Source organism: Trachemys scripta, chromosome 18 (genome assembly GCF_013100865.1).
Source record: "Trachemys scripta elegans isolate TJP31775 chromosome 18, CAS_Tse_1.0, whole genome shotgun sequence".
NCBI lineage: Eukaryota > Metazoa > Chordata > Testudines > Emydidae > Trachemys > Trachemys scripta.
Window position 1 is genome coordinate 11,647,952 of NC_048315.1, and position 25,121 is coordinate 11,673,072.

The following is a 25,121-nucleotide window of genomic DNA, read 5'->3' on the forward strand; positions in this document are numbered from 1 at the left end:
CAAATTTCCTTTTCTTAAAGGGAACAGACCATGGTTCCCAGAGTTTACAGTCAAATTGGGCTAGAAAATACTGTTTACTGAATACAAAAGCTATGAGCACAGAAAAGCTCAAGACTAAGGAAAAACCTAATTCTTTACTTGAAAAGTTTCTGTCGTTTAATAAATGAATTCCAGTGCTGCAAAAATAATGAGCAAAAAAAAAAGGGCAATTAGGGAAGTGGATATGTTTTGACATGAGTCCCAGGCTAATAATTGCAAAGTGATTTTGTGGATGAAACCATAGAAAAGCCATATCATTTATTTCTGAATTCATTTCACCCGACCATGAGAAAACAGGGAAGAGGTTGTTAAAGGTTTTAATTAAACCCATTACTGAACATTCTATATTTACACAGCTAGCCTCCTTTTTGGAATGCTGCCTGGTCTAATGTCACAGGCAAATAGAATTACATTAATAGAATTGGGGAGAAAATAATCAATTACCATTACAATGATATGAGAGCCAACCTTACTAAAGTCAATGGCAATTTTTCTACCAGATGCTAAGGAGCAGGATTAGCCCCCTTTGCCTTAGTTTGCTTGGTGTGGGCATGTCATGTGGGAGGATGGTTTTGGCAGAGAGGGAAAGGAAAATCAAATCTGTTACTTGGTTGCTATTAGGGCCCCAGTCCTACAAGGGTACTGTTACTTCTTCACCAAGTCCCATTAACTGCCCTTTGCAGAATCAGGGTCTAAGATTAGGACCTGAAGTCCATTGAAGTCTTTTGGTTCATTTCTATAGGCTTTGTAACGGGCCCTAAATTAGTAGAAGAGTTCCTTGTCTAATGCAGTTGCTTTATGTCACTGTTAATCATTTTTGTGGGGGAATGAGGCACAGAGAGATGAACTGACTTGCCCAAGGCCCTACAGGGACTCTGTGGCAGATCCAGGAATTGAACCCAGATCATTTGATCCCAGGCCAGTGCCTTAACTACAAAGGCCAGCTTTCCTCTCTCTAAGGAGCTGCTGGATGTCATCTCTCACACCACACAGCATTGCTGAACAGAACACGAATCTGGAATTATTACTACTACAATGATGATACATGCTAAAGTTAATAGTCATGATAAACTAATTCAAGGGGAAGATATTTTTATATGAGCACACAGAACGGGCACTTTAGGATGTGTCCATTTTTAATGTCTAGTTAGCAGCTTAAAGTTATGATGATTGGTTTTTGCTTTAAGAGTGCAGTAAATATTAAACTAAGCCTGTCTCTGAGGTGTAATTGCTGACTATCATCTCACTGAAAGTTGCATTTAATTTTTCATGGTGACTTGTTTTTCTTCTGAAATATTATGCGTATGTTTTATAGCACAATGATTTTCACTGCACAGAAGAATTCCCACCAGAAATCTCAGAAAGCTACTGGCTTTAACGACAATATGATCTGATAGATTAATTGTACAAACCAGGCATAATATATTGCCCTGAAGAAAGATGGGCAGGAACTAAACTATCTTTGTGAAAGATTCTTTAAAAAAAATACAAACTAATGTTTTATTTCAGTCACTTTATAAACTGAAAGCACTGTCATTGCTAACTATACAAAGTAATGTGGTTCTCCTTTAGAACAGTGCCTCAGACTGGACCTAGCAGCTAGAAATGTAAGGAAGTAGCAAAATGCTCTCTGCTTTACACCCAATCTTTAAAATGGACACTACTTTGTCATGCAGTGTCCACAAACAATTTGTGTTCGTGCATAGTTTACATTGACAGATGACTGTGTGGCATACTTCCAAGGATGGAGTTGAGCTAAAAATTATCTATTTTTAAGACCCAAGTTTCCTAATCTATGTTACTAACAACATTTGGTTAACAAAACTGATTTTTAAAAGAACAAAATTGCTTTTCTCTACTGGGGCTTTTTGTTTATCTTTTGTGTTTTTCTCAACATAAACAAAGAAAAAAGAACCTCAAAGTGACTAGATACAAAAGTATCTATCTATCCATCATTCCCTGGAGCAGAGATAACCTAATTCCTAAGGGCTGCTTTAAACTTCTCTAGTTGCAGCAATCATGCTAGCCTCTCCTTGACATGCCCATTCCCCTTATCACCTCCAACACGCCCCCCTACGCCGAGGGGGCAACAAACAGATGGCCAGGCAGCACAACAGCCACCCATGAGACCAAGGCCTGGTCTACACTAGGCGTTTATGTCGAAGTTAGCGCCGTTACATCGAATTAACCCTGCACCCGTCCACACCGCGAAGGTATTTAGTTCGACATAGAGGTCTCTTTAATTCGACTTCTGTACTCCTCCCCGACGAGGGGAGTAGCGCTAAATTCGACATGGCCATGTCGAATTAGGCTAGGTGTGGATGGAAATCGACGCTAATAGCTCCAGGAGCTATCCCACAGTGCACCACTCTGTTGACGCTCTGGACAGCAGTAAGAGCTCGGATGTTCTGAACTGCCACACAGGAAAAGCCCCGGGAAAATTTGAATTTGAATTCCTTTTCCTGTCTGGCCAGTTTGAATCTCATTTCCTGTCTGGACATCGTGGCGAGCTCAGCAGCACTGGCAACGATGCAGAGCTCTCCAGCACTGATGGCAGTGCAATCTCAGAATAGAAAGAGGGCCCCAGCATGGACTGATCGGGAAGTCTTGGATCTCATCGCTGTGTGGGGCGATGAGTCCGTGCTTTCCGAGCTGCGATCCAAAAGACAGAATGCAAAGATCTATGAGAAGATCTCTAAAGACATGGCAGAGAGAGGATACAGCCGGGATGTAACGCAGTGCCGCGTGAAAATCAAGGAGCTGAGGCAAGGCTACCAGAAGACCAAAGAGGCAAACGGACGCTCCGGATCCCATCCCCAGACATCCCGTTTCTACAAGGCACTGCATTCCATCCTCGGTGCGGCCGCCACCACTACCCCACCACTGACTGTGGACTCTGAGGATGGGATAGTGTCCACGGCCGGATCCTCGGACATGTTAGCGGACGGGGAAGATGAGGAAGGAGATGAGGAGGACGAGGCAGTCGACAGTGCTCACAACGCTGATTTCCCCGACAGCCAGGATCTCTTCATCACCCTTACAGAGATCCCCTACCAACCCTCCCCAGCCGTTACCCCGGACACAGAATCTGGTGAAGGATCATCCAGTAAGTGTTGTAAACATCTAAACATTTATTTGTAACAGAACATGAATATTAACAATTTAAAAAATGGGTTTCTCATGATTAGTTTGATTAACTTTACGGTTCAGTCATGGGCAGTGCAACTATTGAAAAAAAAATCTAGCAATGTCCGGTTTTGCATGATTGTCCTGCCCAAGCCGCTCTACTGTTTAGTCCCTGCTACTGCAGCTACAGTAACATGCGGTCTATATGTCCGGGGATGGAGCAGAAATCCTCCTGGGACATCTCAAGGAAGCTCTCCTGCAGGTAATTTGAAATCCGCTGCATTAGGTTCTTGGGGAGAGCGGCCTTATTGGGTCCTCCGTAGTAGGACACGTTGCCGCGCCACGAGACTAGCAAGTACTCCGGAATCATTGCTTGGCACAGCATGGCGGCATACGGCCCTGGTCTTTGGAGGCTTTCCCGGAGCATTCTCTGTCTGTCGCTCTCAGAGATCCTCATGAGGGTGATGTCGCTCATGATGACCTGCTTTGAATGAGGTAGGGGAATGTTAGTGTTGGGACTGCTTTACCGTTCCTTTACAGAACTGTAACCGCTGGTTTGCAGCCACGCGGTGGAGGCGGGAGAGGGGCAGCCGAAAGGGATCGTTCCCGGGGACAGCCGCGAGGGTGTGGGACAGGAGCAGACTTCCTGCTTGCTGGATTGCTGGCAGCAGGGACCGACATTGATTTCAATGTGAAATGAGGCCATTGCTACTATTAAAGTTTTAAGCTGCCACGAATCTACGGCTTACCATGTCTGCGTGCAAGAGAAATTCCGTTGTCCTGACACGGTTCTCAAATGTGCTCTGCAAAACCCCAGACACTGAATGCGAAGGCCGAGAATTCGACCTTGTGCTGAGTGCGCATGTGATAGGTGCTGTGCATGGTCCTGTTCACAGAGAAAGACTATGTTCTTTGTTCACAACTACATTTATCTTTCTGAGGAATTCACTCCCTTTTTCCCATTCCCACAGCCCCATCTGCGACTGTCTCACAACCTAGCCTGTCATCACACTCCCAGAGGCTAGGGAGGATTAGGCGTAAGAAGAAGAGGACACGGGAGGACATGTTCTCAGAGCTTATAGCCTGCTCCAGAGCCCAGGCAGCACAGCAGACCCAGTGGCGGGAGAACTTGACCCGAATGCACCAAGCCAACATGGATCGGGAGGAGAGGTGGCGTCAGGAAGACCAGCAGGCGACTCAAACCCTGCTTGGACTACTGAGGGAGCAAACGGACACGCTCCGGCGCCTTGTGGATGTTCTGCAGGAACGGAGGCAGGAGGACAGAGCCCCGCTGCAGTCCATCTCTAACCGCCCTCCCCCGCCACCAAGTCCCATACTCCCCTCACCCAAAGTGCACAGAAGGAGAGGCGGCAGAGTCCCTGCTAACTCTCACTCCACCCCTGCAGAGAGCTCGAGCAGCAGAAGGCTCTCATTCCCCAAAGTTTGACAAGTTCTTTCCTTCCCGCCTGACACAAGCCCCCGTCCAAGTTTCACTTCCCAGTTCCATGTGTAGTTGATAATAAAAAATATGTTTCTGTTAACTACTGTTTCCATCATGTTCTTTTGGAGGAGGGGGGGAAAGGGGGTTGGTAATTGGACAGGACAGTCACCTTTGGCAGGGTACATAGTCGGGGGCAGGCACAGCAGCAGGGCACATACATAGTGCAGTGATGCAGTGACTACTTACCCTGGTTAGTCTGCGAGGTTGTTTTCATGTTATGTGGTGGGGGGAGGGTTGCTCTGTGACTTTGTGGCAGGGGAGGGCAGTTAGAGATCTTAAGCGGCGGTCCTTAGGCAGGATCACAGAGCCACACAGCAGGGGATCTGTAACCGTCCTCCCCCTGCCACTAAGTCACATAGACCCCCCATACACACAGTCCCTATCAGGAGGGGTGACAGGCTCCGTTGAAACAACCATCCCACCGCAGCGGAGCCTGTCAGTCCTTGAGTTTAGAAGCTGCATTCGCGCGACTACACTACACCCGCTCCGCACCACAGTCTGCGTCCCAGTTTTAAAAAATTCCCGCGAAAACAGTATTAAAGAAAACGGTGTGCTTTAACAAAGTAGAACTATTTTTATTTTGAAACGTGTGTTGGAAGTGGGGTGAAGGGGGTATGTAACTGGATAGGATAGTCAACATGAACTGGGTAAAGAAACGGGGGCAGGTTCGGCTTCTCTGTACACAAACTTTAAAGTCACAGGTTACCCTGCTCACTCAGGAACTTTGCTTTCAAAGCCTCCCGGATGCACAGCGCTTCCCGCTGGTCTCTTCTAATCGCCCGGCTGTCTGGCTGTGAGTAATCAGCAGCCAGGCTATTTTCCTCAACCTCCCACCCCGCCATAAAGGTCTCCCCCTTGCTCTCACAGAGATTGTGGAGCACACAGCAAGCTGCTATAACAATGGGGATATTGGTTTCGCTGAGATCACAGCGAGTCAGCAAGCTTCTCCATCTCCCCTTGAGACGTCCAAAAGCACACTCCACCACCATTCTGCACTTGCTCAGCCGGTAGTTGAAGAGTTCTTTTTCAGTGTCCAGGGCACCTGTATAGGGCTTCATGAGCCAGGGCATTAGCGGGTAGGCTGGGTCCCCGAGGATGACTATAGGCATCTCCACATCCCCAACAGTTATTTTGTGGTCCGGGAAGTAAATACCTTGCTGCAGCCGTCTAAACAGACCAGAGTTCCTGAAAACACGAGCGTCATGAACCTTGCCCGGCCATCCCACGTAGATGTTGGTAAAACGTCCCCTGTGGTCCACCAGTGCTTGCAGCACCATGGAAAAGTAGCCCTTTCTGTTAATGTACTGGCTGGCCTGGTGGTCCGGTGCCAGGATAGGGATGTGAGTTCCATCTATGGCCCCACCGCAGTTTGGGAATCCCATCGCTGCGAAGCCATCTATGATCGCCTCCAAGTTTCCCAGGGTCACTACCTTTGGCAGCAGTACATCAACGATTGCCTTGGCTACTTGCATCACAACAACCCCCACGGTAGATTTGCCCACCCCAAACTGGCTCGCGACTGACCGGTAGCTGTCAGGCGTTGCAAGCTTCCAGAGGGCTATGGCCACTCGCTTATGGACAGTCAGGGCTGGTCGCATCCGGGTGTCATTGCGCTTCAGGGCAGGGGACAGCAACTCACAAAGTTCAAGGAAAGTTCCCTTCCGCATGCGGAAGTTTCGCAGCCACTGTGATTCATCCCAGACCTGCAGCACTATGCGGTCCCACCACTCAGTGCTTGTTTCCCGTGCCCAGAATCGCCGTTCCACGGCATCAACATGACCCATTGCCACCGTGATGTCCTCGGCGCTGGGTCCCCTGCTTTCTGAGAGGTCTGTGCTACTCTCAGACTTCAGGCCATCACCGCGTTGACGTAGCCTCCTCGCCTGACTTTTCTGCATCTGCCTCAGGGCAACCTGTATGATAAGCTGCGAGGCGTTGAGAGCGGCCACAACTGCAGCGATGGTTGCAGCGGGCTCCATGCTCACAGTGCTGTGGCGTCCGCACTGTCAATGACTGGAAAAGTGCGCGAAACGATTTCCCGCCGGCGCTTTCAGGGAGGGAGGGAGGGCGGGAGTGATGGACGGATGACGACAGTTACCCAAAAGCACCCTGGCCCCTTTTTTTTTTACCCAGAAGGCATTTGCGGCTCCACCCAGAATTCCAATGGGCGGCGGGGACTCCGGGAACTGTGGGATAGCTGCCCTCAGTGCACCGCTTCCAATGTCGACGCTTTCCCCGTTAGTGTGGACTCACAAAGTCGAATTACTGTCCTTAGTGTGGACACACACGTTCGACTTTGCAATATCGATTCCAAAAATTCGATTTAAGTAAAATCGAACTACTCTCGTAGTGTAGACAAGGCCCAAGACTCCAGCCCACACATTCTTGCATAGCAAAGCCATTTTAACATGTTTGGAATGGAGTTTTGCAAAGCAGTTAGGCATTCCCACTGGTGAAAGAAATAAACCAGCTCAAGATTCCAGCATACTGTGCTCATGTCCACAATATTTGAATACCATAATGCTGTGCCAGTGGAAGCTTTACTACCTTGTTGTTGCTGTTTAGTCCATTCTAGTTCAATGAATTCATGAGACCTATGGGCCGGATACAGTATCCATTGAAATCAGTGTGAGTCTTTGGCTATTATTCTCAACAAGTGTTGGATTAGGCTTTACGTGCATTCCGTTAACTAAAAATAGTCTAGGAAAGAACATCCTTCATTTCAGCACACTAATTTCTTTCACAACAAGGAAATAATCCACTGAAAAAGTCTAAACCCTCCTGGGCTGTGGTATTTCCCTCATACCACTCAATCAGGACTACACCCAAACAAGGAAGAAGTAGAGATCAAAAGCAAATGTTTGTTCTATAAACAATTAAGTGACTTTATAATCTATTCCCATTATATTCAAAGATTAACTTTATTGGTCTAAAAGTTGAGCTTCATATTCATAATCAGGAATCAGAAACCACTTACTGCAGATTCATAGCTATATAGACCAAGAATTGATCAACATGAGAAGCACCCTCTCTAATATAAATACAGGCCCCAAGCACCATATTCATTTATATCCTCTAGCAAGAGCATCTGTTAAGAAAGAAAAATCCATCAGACCCAATGTATCTCTCATGCTACCAAATCCTCCTTTGTAAGGCCAGTATCTTCATCATCCAAAGTCAATAGGTGTTCTAAAAAGCATCTTAATAGCTCATTCAAACCCTTGCTTTATCTTGCCATCTCTTAAGTTAATTATGATAAATGAATGCTGTACTGCAAAACACTATAGCATTTTGAGGTTACATTAACTGCCATTAGCAGGTGAATAAACACTATAATGCTTTCGTGTTTTAGTTGTGTTACACAGTTAAAGAAAGTTCAGATTTAAATTCTTCCCCAGCAACAAGACTGATCACAAGCCACTAATATGTGTTAAAGGCTTTCTCCTTCCTGCTTTTCCAGTGCTAAGGAGAGTTTGTCAAAGCTAATCATAATTTCTGTTTTAACTCCTCAGAATTTTCTTTCCACTTTATTCCTAAACCAATTTAAGCAATAAACCATCTTAGTTGTTTAAACAATGAAAATTATCTACCAAATTCTTCTATAGTGTCCAGCACTGCAGCATCTAAACAACGAGCATGCGAGGTTAGATTTGTCAATGCCAGTTGGGACACTGGCACGCAGATCTAGCTGTCATAGCTTTTAAAGCAAGAAAAAACAGTGACTGCGGATTATTCACTGCAGTTGTCAGATATTAGAGAAAAGGAACATCAATGCTCATCCAGCCTGTTTTCTTCCCCACTTATGGGACACGGGAGTTTATTTTTAAAAGCAATTTGTACATCTTAAATTTCTTTTAAGTGTCAAAGGATGTATGGGTAACATTATATTTCTCGACACAGATGCCGGGTAAACATTTTTTTACTGATATTGTTGACCACAAGATACATTTTCAAAACCAAGGGATTTAGGAGCACAATACCTGTTAAAAGTCAAATGGTATTTGTGCACCTTAATTGCCTACATGATTTCAAAAATCTCCCATGCCCACACTGATAGATATTACAGCTACAGAGCAGTGACATGGATTTGGAGTTACTTTTTGAGCCTCCTTAAGCAATGACTTCAGGATTGGGCTCCCTGGTTCTGAAACTGATCATGATGTAATCCACACTCAAGTCTAAACACAGCAAGCAATAATCCATTGTTCACATCATAACTACTAGTCACACTGTATGAGCTGAATCCCAATTTAAATCCCCAGGAGCTGAACAACTATTGAGGGGGGGAGCTGGGGACACATCAGTCATTGGAATTAACTTGCCAACCCAATGTAAGATGGATGTGGGAAGCCAAAGGGTGAGGAGACAACGTATGTTAGGGTGTACCTAACGGTACCTGCACATCACAGCCCACTACTAGCGCCAAGGACCTGACCAACTTCTTGAGCCAGCAGCACGCCCCCTTCCCCTGGGAGCCACAGTATTTCGGCACCAGTGAAAAGCCTAGCACAAAGCTGCAGTCACCATTGAGTGCTGAATGGGAAGGCAGAGTCATCTTATAACCCTCTTTTCTACTGCTGCATCCACCCAGAAAAGGACAGGACCATGTCCTTACTAATTAAATGGGCAAGAGGGTAAGGAGGACTTGCAGTATTCCATGCCAGGCCAATGAAAGCACTATAATCATATAAAAAAGCTTGTGAATAGCATAGACCTTGGAGGGCCACACTTTGCAAAGCTGTGCCTTAGAATGCAAATTAACTTACTTGGAAACAAGAGAGAAAGCCTCCAAACAGATGGCTGGGCAGTGGACAAGCCTGATTAAGATGTGGCCCAGTGCAGCAGGGAAATGGGCTCGGGTCACCTTCTCAAACACGGAACTGAAGGTGTTGATGTCAGCCATCTTGCAGTTCTGGTCCCCTCCTCCTGTATCTAAGATGTTGCCCCCGTGTAGGACAAGAATAAGGACGTGAGTTTTACAGTTCCTGTGCTGAGCTCCTTCCTGAAGAAAAGAAATAGTCATTTGAATAGGCTTTTGTTACAACAGGCTTTGCAAGAGCAATGTTGGTGCACTTGGTGTCAACCTCCATAGACAATTAGCGATGTATTTTCAGGCTCGGAGTGATCTTTTGTATATTTTACTTGGAAAAAAATCAATTTCATTCAAGTATCTCCGAGTTAGATACAGCACACTACACTCTAGCGTAGAAGCTTTTATGCCTGAGGCTTAGATGTAGAAGTCAGATCCAAAGAAGATTATGAATGGTTTTATGCACAACAAATGCTATTGGCAGTATATCCAGACGGGAAGATGTCCAAAATCTTGAGGCAGCCTAAATGTCTAGTATCAGGAGCTAAACTAATCTCATTTTGTTGGATTTGTCAGAAAGGTTTAAACTGAAATCCTCACATTTTCTAGAGAAGAAAAATAATTCTGTGTCAACAACACTCTACGTCAGCAGCGGTTAGAGGGCAGCATTTCTCAACTTTTTTAGGTCGGGGACCTCTTGTTCAAAGTCAAAAACATTCGTGACACACTTCCATTTACTGGAAAGGAATGAAAAACGTATCAGTGAAACAGTGATAGACCTATATGTTGACGTGTCTGCTTTGAGAAGTTGACAGAGAATGCTTTACCTTAGAACATAAGAATGGCCATGCTGGGTCAGACCAAAGGTCCATCTAGCCCAGTATCCTGTCTTCCGACAGTGGCCAGTGCCAGGTGCCCCAGAGGGAATGAACAGCCAACAGGTAATCATCAAGTGATCCATCCTATCACCCATTCTTAGCTTCTGGCAAACAGAGACTAGGGACACCATCATCATCCCTACCCATCCTGGCTAATAGCCATTGATGGACCTATCCTCCATGGACTTATCTAGTTCTTTTTTTAAAACCTGTTATAGTCTTGACCTTCACAACATCCTCTGGCAAGGAGTTCCACAGGTTGACTGTGCATTGTGTGAAAAAAATACTTCTTTTTGTTTGTTTTAAACCTGCTGCCCATTAATTTAATTTGGTGACCCCAGTTCTTGTATTATGAGAAGGACTAAATAACACTTCCTTATTTATTTTCTCCACACCAGGCATGATTTTATAGATCTCTATCATGTTCACTCTTAGTCGTCTCTTTTCCAAGCTGAAATGTCCCAGTCTTACTAATCTCTCCACATGTGGCAGCTGTTCCATATCCCTAATAATTTTTGTTGCCCTTTTCTGAACCTATTCCAATTCCAATTAGGGCTATCGATTAATCGCAGTTAACTCACATGATTAACTCAAAAAAAATTAATTGTGATTAATCACAGTTTTAATCGCACTGCTAAACAATAAAATACCAATTGAAATTTATTAAATATTCTTGGATGATTTTTCTACATTTTCAAATATATTTATTTCAACTACAACACAAAATACAAAGTGTGCAGTGCTCACTTTATATTATTTTTATTACAAATATTTGCACTGTAAAAATGATAAAGAAATAGCATTTTTCAATTCACCTCATACAAGTACTGTAGTGCAATCTCTATCGTGAAAGTGCAATTTACAAATGTAGATTTTTGTTACATAACTGCATTCAAAAACAAAACAATGTAAAACTTTACAGCCTACAAGTCCACTCAGTCCTACTTCTTGTTCAGCCAATCGCTAAAAGAAATAAGTTTGTTTTCATTTAAGGGAGATAATGCTGTCCGCTTCTTATTTACGTCAACTGAAAGTGAGAACAGGCATTTGCATGGCACTTTTGTAACCAGCATTGCAAGGTATTTACATGCCAGATATACTGAACATTTGTATGCCCCTTCATGCTTCGGCCACCATTCCAGAGGACATGCTTCCATGCTGATGACGCTCATTAAAAAAAAATGCATTAATTAAATTTGTGACTGAAATCCTTGGGGGAGAATTGTATGTCTCCTGCTGTTTTACCCACATTCTGCCATATATATCATGTTATAACAGTCTCTGATGATGACCCAGGACATGTTTATTTGAAGAACACTTTCACTGCAGATTTGACAAAACACAAAGAAGGTACCAATGTGAGATTTCTAAATATAGCTACAGCACTCGACCCAAGGTCAGAATCTGAAGTGCTGTCCAAAATCCGAGAAGGATGACGTGTAGCGCATGCTTTCAAAAGTCTTAAAAGTGCAACATCAGATGCAGAAACTACAGAACCAGAACCACCATAAAGGAAAATCAACCTTCTGCTGGTGGCATCTGACTCAGATGTTAAAAATGAACATGCATCGGTCCACACTGCTTTGGATCGTTATCTAGCAGAACCAGTCATCAGCATGGATGCATGTCCCCTGGAATGGTGGCTGAAGCATGAAGGGACATATGGGTGTCTAGCTGGTGAGTCTTGCCCACATGCTCAGGGTTTAGCTGATCGCCATACTTGGGGTCGGGAAGGAATTTTCCTCCAGGGCAGATTGGCAGAGGCCCTGGGGGGTTTTCGCCTTCCTCTGCAGCGTGGGGCACGGGTCACTTGCTGGAGGATTCTCTGCACCTTCAAGTCTTTAAACCATGATTTGAGGACTTCAACAGCTCAGACATAGGTTAGGGATTTATTACAGGAGTGGGTGGGTGAGATTCTGTGGCCTGCGTTGTGCAGGAGGTCAGACTAGACCAGGGATTGGCAACCTTTGGCACACAGCCTGCCAGGGTAAGCCCCTGGCGGGCCAGGTCAGTTTGTTTACTTGCTGTGTCCGCAGGTTCGGCTGGTCACGGCTCCCACCGGCCACGGTTCACTGACCCAGGCCAATGGGGGCAGCGGGAAGCAGTGGCCAGCACATCTCTCGGCCCGCGCCGCTTTCCACAGCCCCCATTGGCTTGGGACAGCAAACCACGGCCAGTGGGAGCCACGATCGGCTGGACCTCCAGATATGGCAAATAAACAAACCAGCCCCGCCCGCCAGGGCGCTTATCCTGGTGGGTCACGTGCCAAAGGTTGCCGATCCCTGGACTAGACGATCATAATGGTCCCTTCTGACCTTAAAGTCTATGACTCTATATGCTAAAGATTCATATCTGGCACGTAAATACGTTGCAATGCTGGCTATAATAGTGACATACGAACGCCCATTCTCTCTTTCAGGTGACATTGTAAACAAGAAGTGGGCAGCATTATCTCCTGCAAATGTAAACAAACTTGTTTGTCTGAACAATTGGCTGTACAAGTAGTAGGACTGAGTGGACTTTCTAGGCTCTAAAGTTCTACATTGTTTCGTTTTTTAATGCAATTTCTTTTTACATAATTCTACACTTGTAAGTTCAAATTTCATGATAAAGAGATTGCACTTCAGTACTTGTATTAGGTGAATTGAAAAATACTATTTCTTTTGCTTTTTACAATGCAAATATTTATAATCAAAAATAAATATAAAGTGAGCACTGTACACTGTGTTGTAACTGAAATCAAAATATTTGAAAATGTAGAAAACATCCAAAAATATTTAAATAAATTGTTTTCTATTGTTAACAGTATGATTAATCATGATTAATTTTTTTAATCTCTTGACAACCCTAATTCCAATATATCTTTATTGAGATGGGGTGACCATATCTGCATGCAGTATTCAAGATGTGGGAATATCATGGATTTATATAGAGGCAATATGGTATTTTCTGTCTTTTCTATTCCTTTCTTAATGATTCTTAACATTCTGTTTGCTTTTTTGATTGCCACTGCACATTGAGTAGATGTTTTCAGAGAACTATTCACAATGACTCCAAGATCTCTTTTTTGAGTGGTAACAGCTAATTTAGACCCCAGCATTTTATATGTACAGTTGGGATTATGTTTTCCAATGTGCATTACCTTGCATTCATCAACACTGAATTTCATCTACCATTTTGTTGCCCAGTCACCCAGTTTTGTGAGATCTTTTTGTAGCTCTTTACAGTCTGCCTGGGACTTAACTATCTTGAGTAGTTTTGTATCATCTGCAAATTTTACCATCTTACTGTTTACCCCTTTTTCCATATCACTTATGAATATATTGAATAGGACTGGTCCCAGTACAGACCCCTGTGGGACACCACTATTTACCGCTCTCCATTCTGAAAACTGACCATTTCTTCCTACGCTTTGTTTCCTATCTTTTAACCAGTTACTGATCCATGAGAGGACCTTCCCTCTTATCACATGACAGCTTACTTTGCTTAAGAGCCTTTGGTGATGGACCTTGTCAAAGGCTTTCTGAAAATCTAAATACACTATATCCTCCTTGTCCACATGCTTGTTGACCCCCTCAAAGAATTCTAGTAGATTAGTGAGGCATGATTTCCTTAAACAAAAACCACGTTGACTCTTCCCCAACAAATTATGTTCATCTATATGTCTGACAATTTTATTATTTACTATTGTTTCAATCAGTTTGCCCGGTACTGAAAGTCAGGCTTATCAGCTTGTAATTGCTGAGATCACCTCTACTAAATGGAGTACAATATATTTTTTAAAAAGAAATGAGATCTTAGTAATGACAAACCCACTAAATGCTCTGCTGCAGAATCTTCACTGAGAAGTAGAGCAATTACTACTATGTTTGTCATAAGAATTTGCTGATCACCCAAGTGAACATTAATAAGGTTCTATTCTTTTTCTAATTCACAGTCCCCCCCCCCAACCCCCAAATGTTCTTTATGTGCTTTACTAACATAGAAACTCAATTTTGCTCGAAGGACAGGATTACCTCCTTCCACAGCCAACATTAAATTCCTTCTCTTTGATCAGCTGGCACTGCAGAAGGCTGTTTGAAGGATTAGAAAGCTCAAGGAATAGGTTGCAGCATCTAGGTACCACTTAAAATCCAAGCCAGGTCAGTAAGGACAGAAAGTCACTGTCATCAGATGGAATATGGGAAGTGAGTTAATGGACTCAGTCCCGTTCCTATTATCACAAAAGCAACTTACAAATCGATTTAAACTAGCATACTTCTTGGCAGCCTCAACCAATGAATGAACTGCGTCTCAGAATGAACTGCATTCACACCTAGAGGTGGCCCTTCTAAGCTTACAGAGAGACAACAAAAACACACTGGAGTTAGTGGAACGACTGACTTCAATGAGCTTTGGGTCAGGCTGGGTAAGAGTGGGAAAGTTTGCACTGCTGATGCCTGTACTGTAACTACTGTGTGGACAGATAGACCCTGGCTAGCTAAAAACTTCTAGAGAGAGTTGTTCATTTGCTCAGTTTCTGTTCTTTCTTCTAGAATCCAAATTTATGTTCTATTACTGCTACTGAGACTTTTACTAAATCTGCATTTCAACACAGGTCTTTACATTGTGGCACTAAATGGACTTGGCAATCTCTCTTTGGAAAATGTGCCTGTTTTTCAGCCAAGCTTACAGTTGATATGGCAACACCCATTTTTTCATGTTCTCTGTTTATATATTTTCCACTGCATGCATCCGATGAAGTGGGTTTTAGCCCACGAAAGCTTATGCTCAAATAAATTTGTTGGTCTCTAAGGTGCCACAAGTACTCCTCGTTCTTTTTAATGATTTCCAGTGACTGCACGTGCACCTATTAGACGGGAGAAAGGATGCACTGAGCCATCAAAAGCACTTATAACTCCATCAATATGTTCTCAGCGCTCAGACAATTTGGAACTTTGGGGCAGGTTTGGACAAAGTGCTTTGAAAATGGAATTCTCTAGATGGGGTCATGGTCATAGAGTGATGAGCTGTTGCAATCAGAGTTACAAGGGGCTAGATTCTGATACTTTTATTCAGGTTAGGTGGTACTTGATTTTGCAAGCAGACACAATATCAGCAAGGCCACTCGTAGAATAAAGAGCTACCTAGTATTAAGTAGAGGTGGCAGAGTTTGATCCAGGTACTGCTCAACACACTGATGCTGTTATACTCTGATTTTTTACTCCCAAAATTCATCTTGATATAAAGACAGCATTATATCACCTTGACAAAGTCTTAACTGACCTAAGGACCTGCCTGCATGAGAGACTCCCTCCCCCCATTTGATTGTGTCATAGCTGCAAGAGCAGAAGCATGTTCTCTGGACCACCTTGGTTTACAAGACCATCTGGCAGGACATTTTCCAGGAGGGTCCCTCACCTTTGACACTCACTCCCTTTTGTCCCCAAATGACCTGGACACGTTGACCTTCATGGCATGTTGCAAAGCAGACAGACTTTTGGGGAAGAAAGTGTGACATGTGTCGATGTTTGTGGGAAAGATTGATTTTAGTTGGTATAGTAAGTTGTGGGGATGGGTACAGGTGGCTCCATTTGCAGATACTGATGGATTTTATATTTGTGCCAAAAGCACCTAGAGGGTGTGGAGAGGCAATTGTTAGTGAACGTATAAAGTGTAACAAATAAATAAAATAGCTGTAATAGAATATAGTTCTCAGGAACATTAAGATAAAAGTACTGAGGTAACTAGGCTAGTTAGACTTTTGTAATCAACACTTATTTCTGCATCTAGTCTTCAGATTCAGGAAAGCATCTCACCTCATTGTCCTCATGTATTTCAATGCTGCCTTGTGCAGGGAATCTTTGTTTTCTCAAAGACGCTCTATATAATTCACCTGCAAGGGAGAAAAATAAAAGAAACTTAACACTTTAGCATTGGCTAACTGATTGTCTAAAGAGATCTGTAGAGATGAGTCACTAGTTGCTTGTCTACAAGTTAATTCCAAGTTAATTCAGATTTAAAGTGCAATAGCTATTCCTGAATAGCTCCATGTATAGACAAGACATTTAGTCTGGTTTTAAATTTGAAACATTCCTGTTGGGAATCCTGTGATCAACCAGAAGCATGGACTAGATGTCTTGCAGTTCAACATCCAACAGAATCTTTCATTCTTATAAGAATGCTTAGCTCTTATACAGGGCATGATTTAATACACTCTGAAGTCAGAGAGAAAGGATGGTCTTTTGGTTAAGGCACTGGACTGGGACTCAGAGAGCTGAGTTTGGTTCCTGGCTGTGCCATAGATTTCAGAGATGCCAAGGCCGGAATGGACCATTGTAATCACGTAAACTGATCTCATTTGTAACACAGGCCATATAACATCCCCACAATAATTCCTAAATAAGAGCTTTTAGAACTGCCAATCTTGATTTAAAAATGTTCAATGTTGTAGAATCCTCCATGACCCTTGGTAAGTTGTTCTAATGGTTCATTACTCTCACTGTTAAAAATGTACACTTTATTTTCAGTTTGAATTCGTCTAGCTTTAATTTCCAGCCATTGGATTGTTTTATACTTTTCTCTTCTAGACTGAAGAGCCCATTAGACCTCCTGTTTGACCTTGGGCAAGTCGCGTAATCTTTCTGTGCCTCAGTTTCCCATGTATTATTACTGCCTTTCTCCCACCTTGTATATCTCGTCAATTCAGCTTGTAAGCTTCATATGGCAAGAACTGTCTCTCATTGTGCATTTCTATAGCACCTAGCCCAATAGGGCCCTGAATTCTGTTGGAGAACTACCTAGACACTACTGTGTTGTAAACAATAATAATGAGAAGCCTCTCCACTGGCTTCAGAGGAAGGCCATAGTGCCATTAACTTCAACAAGCACAGATTATTGATAGCAATCATGCCATGTTTTATAGAATATGGTTTCTCTCATGTCTTATTTAACCTACAGGGGTAAAGACAATTATTTATACTAAAAGCACTTGTCACATTTGTGAGCAAAGGGGTTGAGGTCTGGATACAGCATCCCTGGAATATTTGTTCCCCTAATTTGCATAAATATACAGCTTTAACACTCACTATGCAACAAACAACAGACGAGCAGTGAATCCAGTTATAGTCTAGTCTCAGAGTTAGATATAAAAAAAACATCCAATCACAAAGGGGAAACCAACAATTTAATGTACTTTTTGACAGGGACACATTATATAAATATATCTGAATGTGATTAGGAGCCTAGAGGTTTAATAATAGATATTTATCTAAATGCTTATTCACAATCCAATTTATTAAAAAAGTGAAATTGAAGAGTTTTCCAGTTTGTTTTCAATGTAAACCTTCATGCTTCAGGGCATAAACCAATCATTAACTTGCTGTGGTCAGGAAGAAACTTCCCTTGTGGCAAGTTATTCCATAAATGTCCATTACTGGATTTCTTGTCGTTTCCTCTACATACTTTCTGCTTTCAAAAAGAGAAAACACTAGATGGACCACTGTGTGATCTTACACAGCAACACTTTTGTTCCTACATTCCACAAGTGACAGACCAGTAAGTAAGCTGCATTATGCAATATATCCTCCATCCATGCCTTAATGGCCGTGTCTGCTGCAGATGTGCTGAAATTATTATTGAAATGGTGCTTTTGCAGCAAAGTTGCACTATTTCTGTTCTCAGAAATGAAGGGACGAAACTTGTAAATCTCCATGATCAAAACAGATTCTCAGACAATGTAAACTGGCAGTATTAGATGGGTCTCCTGTAATGATCCTGTCATCCATCTCTACTGTAGCCAGGTAGATGATGACATTGGTATGTGTAAATCTATATTTAATCCTCATTTTTCCCCCTCTGTAATAGAGAAAATCCTTGCTAATCATGTGCAAATCATTTTCTTTCTTAGCTTAATAAAACCCTTCAGGTTGGGAAACAGATCTCAGAAGCTACATTAACAGACCCTGTGCTTTAATCAAATGAATTGAGAGTACAAAAGTCTATAGAAATGGGGTTTTCTACATATTATTGACTGAACCTAAATTTAAATCTGCTCAACTTTCCATTTTTAGAGGAGCCCCAAATGCATGTTCTAAAAGGAAAGGAACCTATCTATTTTGGTGGTCAGGCAAGCAGGACACAAATCTGCAGACGCCCTATGGTTTCACATCATGGATTGGAGAAACTGTTTGTACTGTCCCCATGGCTAAGGAAAGGGTGAGATTCTCGAGTCTGAACATTTTGGGGTGGAGGTGGGGGGAGACAACCAGATTTTGAAGCCTTGCTGAGGAAGAGAAAAAAATCTCACACACTGCTCAGAGCGTCAAGAAATGTCTTTCCATCTAGCAACCACAATGGAAGGAGGAAAAGGAGAGAAAAAAGAGAGACAAATATATACCAAGGGCCTCAATGACTATTGCATTCATCCTTGCCTCCTGAAGGGCCCACAGCTGGCTCTATCACAAACAGGTTGCCTGGGTAGCAATATATTAAGGATGGCAGAACATTTGTGACAGTGATGATAGGTGGACATGAATGGGTCTCTACTGGTAAGTCTAGGGGAAACAAACCCCTCAAGCCCATGTGAAAAGAGTGTCTCACATTAAGAATTCCTTCCTCATGAGCAAACCCAGTAAGGATAAATGGAGTATCACATTGTCCATTTTGGGGGCTGCTTTCTGCACTATTCTTAAAAGTAGATCTGCCAAGGCGCTCTCTGGTCTCCACACACAGCGTTCAGCACCTTTTCTCTAGCTATGTGTGTTGGTTACCTAGGAAACGGTTGTCGGATGGGATCTGATTAGCTCTGTTGTCAGCTTGATTGTCACATTTATACCTGGGGCCAACCACCTGCTGACATTAAGGGGCACTCCACCCTACTGTGTTTTAGGGCAGTTAGGAGACATCTGCATCAGAAGTGATCAGTCCAGCTTTGTGCAGAAAAGATCCAGCTGTTCCGATCCTGCCCCCCCCCCCCCACACACACACAGTGGAATCGCAGATCCTTTCCCCCCCGGCCTTGCAAGCTTGGGATAAAACTGCAGAGAGCAACTAGCCAGAGACTTCAGCTGTTAAGGTGCAGCTGCAGAAGTAGCCAAAGCAAGGACCTTCAGACACTCCGAACTCTTTCCGTGGTTCTGACTAGACTTTCTCTGCCCTGTGCTGATTGCCTGTTTGCTCCAACTGAAAGAAGGAAAAGAAACTGCACCCATTTCTTAAAGTACTTTGGAGAGCAAATCGTTAAAATTATCTTGACCCACTGTTGTCTCTACCTGGTCAATTCTACTGACTGTTTGACCCGACATTAATATGCTGGGATGTACTATATTGGTTTCTATTGCAAGGCAGACAGTTCTCCTAAAAGCATCCAGGGATTATCATACCCTAAAAGTCCATTTTATGTCCATATTTGCTCCTATGTTCTTAGAGCTTCCAACAAAGGGAGCTTCTGAAGTTATTAAAACAGCACATTAACTTTACCTAACACAAAATTTTGTTGAAAGCCATTTAAAAGCAGTTAGAGGACAGAAATTAAGGTCTGATAGTATTCCTTGTAGAATTTAAAGAGCTTGTAAGGTGGTACCTTTTTCATTAGCAAAGAGTGAAGCTGAATGCAGGTCAAGTTGAACAAGTGGTGTGAATAACAGTCCCTTCAGGGAACATGGACCCACTCACTTCACTGATCATGATACACTGATCCACTCCACTGATCATGATACATCTTCCCTATTTTAATATAAACATTACTAACAAATAATTGATGCCCAAACCCCCACCCAATGTCCCTTCAGCCAGAGTCTGCCAGCACAGTCAAGATGGGATCTCATTACCACAGACTCAAGAGCTTACAGAGTCTTTGAGACAGTTCAGTCTCTTCAAGAGGCCGTCACATCAGGAGGGACCTATTTCTGTTTCTGAACCTAGAAAATGATCTGATACAGCTCCTTCTCCTGCCTCCTCACACTTTTCCAGCAACAGATTTTCACCTGACTTGAAGACAAATAATCCAAACAGTGAAAAATGAATTTAACCTTCAAGACCTGAAACCTTAATAAGTAGAGTTTGCTATTTGTCTAGTGACTCAACAATCTATAGAACCAACCAGGCATTGAACTAAGGGTGAAAAATCCATTTCCTTTGGTATATGCCTGAACATAAGCTTCAGAGAACTCTGGTACAAGAACAGAGTCGTTCTGCTTTATCTCCTAAACCTGTTCATATCCTCCAGTCTACTCCTCTCATGACCCTTGCTTTGATTACGCGAACACTCCTTTCTCTCCAGCATTGCCCAAGATGGTTGTTCCACATCTTGCGAACCACTAAAGCCTCCCATGTGCTGAAAGGGAACTCTGATTTGAGAGTATTAGAAGCCCCAGATCAGACACAACGCATGATGGGAGGGGAAGTTACGACTTCACCATAGAGCTCTGCAGTTCATCCTCAAGATACCTTACTAGAAGCAGAACGGAGAAGAGGTAAGTTATTTTTAAGATCAGAGACGTAAATTATAGCAGACTTGCGATTAAAAAGGACATGTTACCATACAATCAAAGCATAATAAAGTTAAAAGACCATTTGGCTCTGGCATAGCATCTTTCATTTCAGGTTCTCAAGCGACTTTATAAACTAATTAAGCACCACAACACCCAAACAAGAGAGGATTACTTCAGTTCGAGGAGTGAGTACTCAGCATCCCTGAAAAAAAAAAAAACAACCCACAACAAGCTAACTATGTTACCTTCTTTTTCTTGTAGAGGAAGGCTGTTAAATCCTGGGAGAGCAGAAATGTATAATCTCTAGTCTCTAACACTTTCTCATCTGTCTCAGAGGGAAAGGAGACCACGAAACCCTTTTGAAAGTCAATGACAGAAAACGTGCACTTTATAACGTCACACATAGCACCGTGTGGCAGCCCCACCTGTTCTGCAGGGATTTGCTCCTTTGAAAGGGGAGCAGCGCTTCCTTCCTGTAAAAGCAGTAGAAGTTAAGGATATTATTGAGAAAGTAACAAACCCAGTCACTGTTTAAGGTAGGTTCTCATTTTCTGCCAGGTCCGTCCAGAGGATTCAGGGGGCCTGGGGCAAAGCAATTTCGGGGGCCCCTTCCATAAAAAAAGTTGCAATACTATAGAATACTATATTCTCGTGGGGGCCCCTGTGGAGCCCAGGGCAAATTGCCCCACTTTGCCCCCCTTCCCCCGGGCAGCCCTGTTTTCTGCTGCTGCTATGGGTTTCTGGTGGTGGTTCTAATGTTTTTGGAGAGTTTTAAGAGAGTATGAGAGCAAAGGGGGAAGGTAGTTTGCCAGTTCTAAACAGCCAACATTTCCTCTGTTCTCTCTCAGCATGATGACAGAGAATGAGTGCATCACATAATACCGCAGGCACAAGGCTTGCTTTCATGTGTATATAAAAGCAAGAGCATACATAACACTCATAGAATGCTCTTGTGAACTGGTATTGGACTAGAAACTAGAACACCAATAAAGGACTGAAAGAATTAATTGTAGGCTTCACCTTCACCCACAAATTATCTGCGTCCCTTGCCGGAACCACACATGGGTTTCTGCACTCTTTACACCTATCTGTGTGACAGAACAACACTAATCCATTTCCAGATTATGCCATTTGCCATGCTGAATGGCCACAGGCAAATCAAAGACATTTATTCTCTGTATCTCAGTTTCTTTATATGTAAAAATGGGGTAATTATGCTTTCCTTCTTCGTAAGATTGTCAGGATCAGCCAATTAATGTTTGTACAAAAAAACCTAGCAACCCTGAAACATCCAGCACACTTAGAACATAAGAACGGCCATACCGGGTCAGACCAAAGGTCCCAATATCCTGTCTTTTGACAGTGGCCAATGCCAGGTGCCCCAGAGCGAATGAACAGAACAGGTAATCATCAAGTGATCCATCCCCTGTCATCCATTCCCAGGACTAGCTGCTCCAAGAAGCAGTCATTTAAGGTGTCAAGAAACTTTATCTCTGCGTCCTGACTGGGTACATATCACCTCAGGACAATATGGGGATAGTTGAAATCCCCCATTGAGTTTTTTATTTGAATAGCCTCTCTAATCTTCCTGAGCATTTCACAGTCACTAACACCATCCTGGTCAGGTGGTCAGTAATATATCCCTACTGCTCTATCCTTATTATTCGAGCATGGAATTACTATCCATAGAGATTCTATGGTACAGTTTGGTTCATTTAAGATTTTTACTTCATTTGATTCTACGCTTTCTTTCACATATAGTGCCACTCCCCCACAAGCACGACCTGTCCTGTCCTTCCGATATATTTTATACCCTGGTATTAGTGTGTCCCATTGATTATCCTCATTCCACCAAGTTTCTGTGATGACTATTGTATCAATATCCTCATTTAATACGACACACTCTAGTTCACCCACCTTATTATTTAGACTTCTATCATTGGTATAAAAGCACTTTAAAAACTTGTCACTTTTTAGCTAAATATAAGTGCTTTCTGGAAATCCTAACAACATAAAAAGCAGCCATGGATTTCAAAAGCTGGCTAAACTCCTAACGAAGCCAACTACTGCATGAATGTGAGCGGTGTGCAAGCCAAAAAGGATTACAGAAGGGCACTAGACATGTCATAGATAAAGTGAAATAGCTACTGAGCTAAAATTTATCTTAAACCTAAAACTGAAATAGGAAAACAATGGGCTAGACCATGCCGGGGGCAAGGAGCCATGGAATCTTTACTGATAAGTGGACAAGGTCTTGGGTTTACGTTTCACCTTTCTAGCACAGTAACGCCAGTTGGCTTCAACGGGAGTTGGGAGCGATCAGCACTTGGCAGGATTGGGGTCAATCTGAAGAATTCTCCCATTCCTGTCAATTCCTATCATTAATGTAGGATAGCCTAATTAGTTCACACTACAGTGCTTGGATAATTAGCACTAGGTGTTTGTCACCACCAAACCCATCTCCACTTCTGTCTCCTGTTTGATCTTTCAACATCTCCCCCTTCGACACTAGCCAATCATAGCATCACATTTCACTGGGGTCTATCCATGCTGTTTAACAGGAGTGCTAAGTGCTTTCAGAATACTTTACCCTGTAGGGCCCCTCTCTAGGAGGTTGTCTGAATGTTTCTTCTCCTCGGAGCCTGAACTACATGAAAACCCTACTGAACAGCGGAACTCTTTATAAACACAAGATTTATTAAAAGGTAGAGAGAAAAGGATTTAAAACTACAGTAAATGGTTGTCTCAACATACCTAGATTTAGCAAAAAGTTAAACTAGAGAAGGCATTCTCACTATAAATTTCACAAAAGAAAGCATGCATGCTTCAGAGAGCAAACTCTGGGGTTTGATTCCCTTGTCAAAATCACAGCATCCAACCCCTCCACACCTTGACATAGTCTTCTTAAGTAGACCACTCTTCCTGCTCTCCCAGTGTTTCTCAGAGGATAGTTCATAAATATATTAACAAGGCACTCTTTGTCCTTAGTTCAATTCCTGGGAAGAGATCTCCCTCCCCTTAAACCAGGTCATCAAGTATCCCGGACTGCTTTTCCACACATGGCCTGTGAGATTTCAGTTTAGCTACTTTATTTTAATAGTCCTATTCAGTGTCTTTAGGGTTCCATCCTCTGTTCTGGGAGGAGGTGTATGAAGTGGTGGACATCCACTAGGTGGGGAGGGGAAAATCATACTTCAAACAACTGTTATTTTAGTTCCTTTGCTCAGGGCTTTTCTTTACTAACATAAAGATTCAAAATGCCACCCAAACCCCATCTCCCTGTCCCCTCAGGGTCTTGTCTTAGCTCCAGGTTCTACAGCCCTCCCTCTGCTGGTGTGCCCCTCACCCAGAGGGTATGTCTACACTGCAAACAAACAAAAACACACTGCAGCAGCAAGTCTCAGAGCCTGGATCAACAGACTCTGGTTCATGGGGCTCATGCTATGGGCCTAAAAATAGCAATGCAAACGTGCCCAGTTGGGCTGGAACCTGGGCTTGGAGACACCCCCCGCCCCCCAGCTGGGTTTCAGAGCCCAGGATCCAGCCCAAGAGGCAATGTCTACACTGGTATTTTTTAGACTCCTAGTGCGAGCCCAAGTCCGTTAGCCCGGGCTCTTAGGCTCGCTGCCGTGGGGTGGGGGTTCCCCCCCCCCCCCCCGCAGCATTCAGGCTTTCTGCCTGAACTGGCCTTACTAGATCAATGATCATTATCCTCAGGGAAGTGCAGTAGCATTTTGTTCGTACTGTAAAACACAGTGTCGGCATGTGTTCTTGTGACACAGAGGCCTTCTGCCTGACCGATGCCTGGAACCTCCCCTGGGCCTAGGTTTCTCTTGTCTGCTTTCCAGCCAAAGAGGCAGGAAGCCCAAAATGCAATTTCCTATTGGGCATCAGACTAGGAGCAAACATGTGACTTGCAACTACAGCTCCCAGTCTGGAAGGGAGCAAGGACCGTCACAGGCCACTAGAAGGTACACATGTGCCCAAGGCTCAGTATCCTGTTATGAGGTGTATACCCATTGTCTGGGTGTATGTGCTTTCCAAACAACAACTTCCTTTCTCCCCCTGCCCCTCCTAGTCATAAAATATTACTGTTAAATTTACAGAGGTTTATATAGGGGCCCAGTTTTATTTGAGCTTTGGATTCTATTGCATCTTTGATTCTTCAATAGAAGCTGCTGGATGCAGAGTTCTTTTGAAAACCCGGACCACACAATACTGTGTTTTAATGGAATGGAAAACCTGCAGACTTTAAATAGGAGGACGATGCTTGTTTGCAGCACTGATGAATGATT

General features: G+C 43.3%; 1 protein-coding gene across 1 annotated transcript in view; it reads right to left on the bottom strand.

Annotated features, from left to right (window-relative positions):
- Positions 1-25,121, bottom strand: part of PITPNM3 (PITPNM family member 3) — a 366,258-nt gene that overhangs the window by 103,461 nt on the left and 237,676 nt on the right. Inside the window, exons 5-6 of the mRNA XM_034752560.1 lie at positions 16,153-16,229; positions 9,433-9,668 (exon numbers count right to left, since the gene is read on the bottom strand). Coding sequence (XP_034608451.1) covers positions 9,433-9,668; positions 16,153-16,229 — 313 coding nt within the window. The remainder of the gene's footprint in view (positions 1-9,432; positions 9,669-16,152; positions 16,230-25,121) is intronic.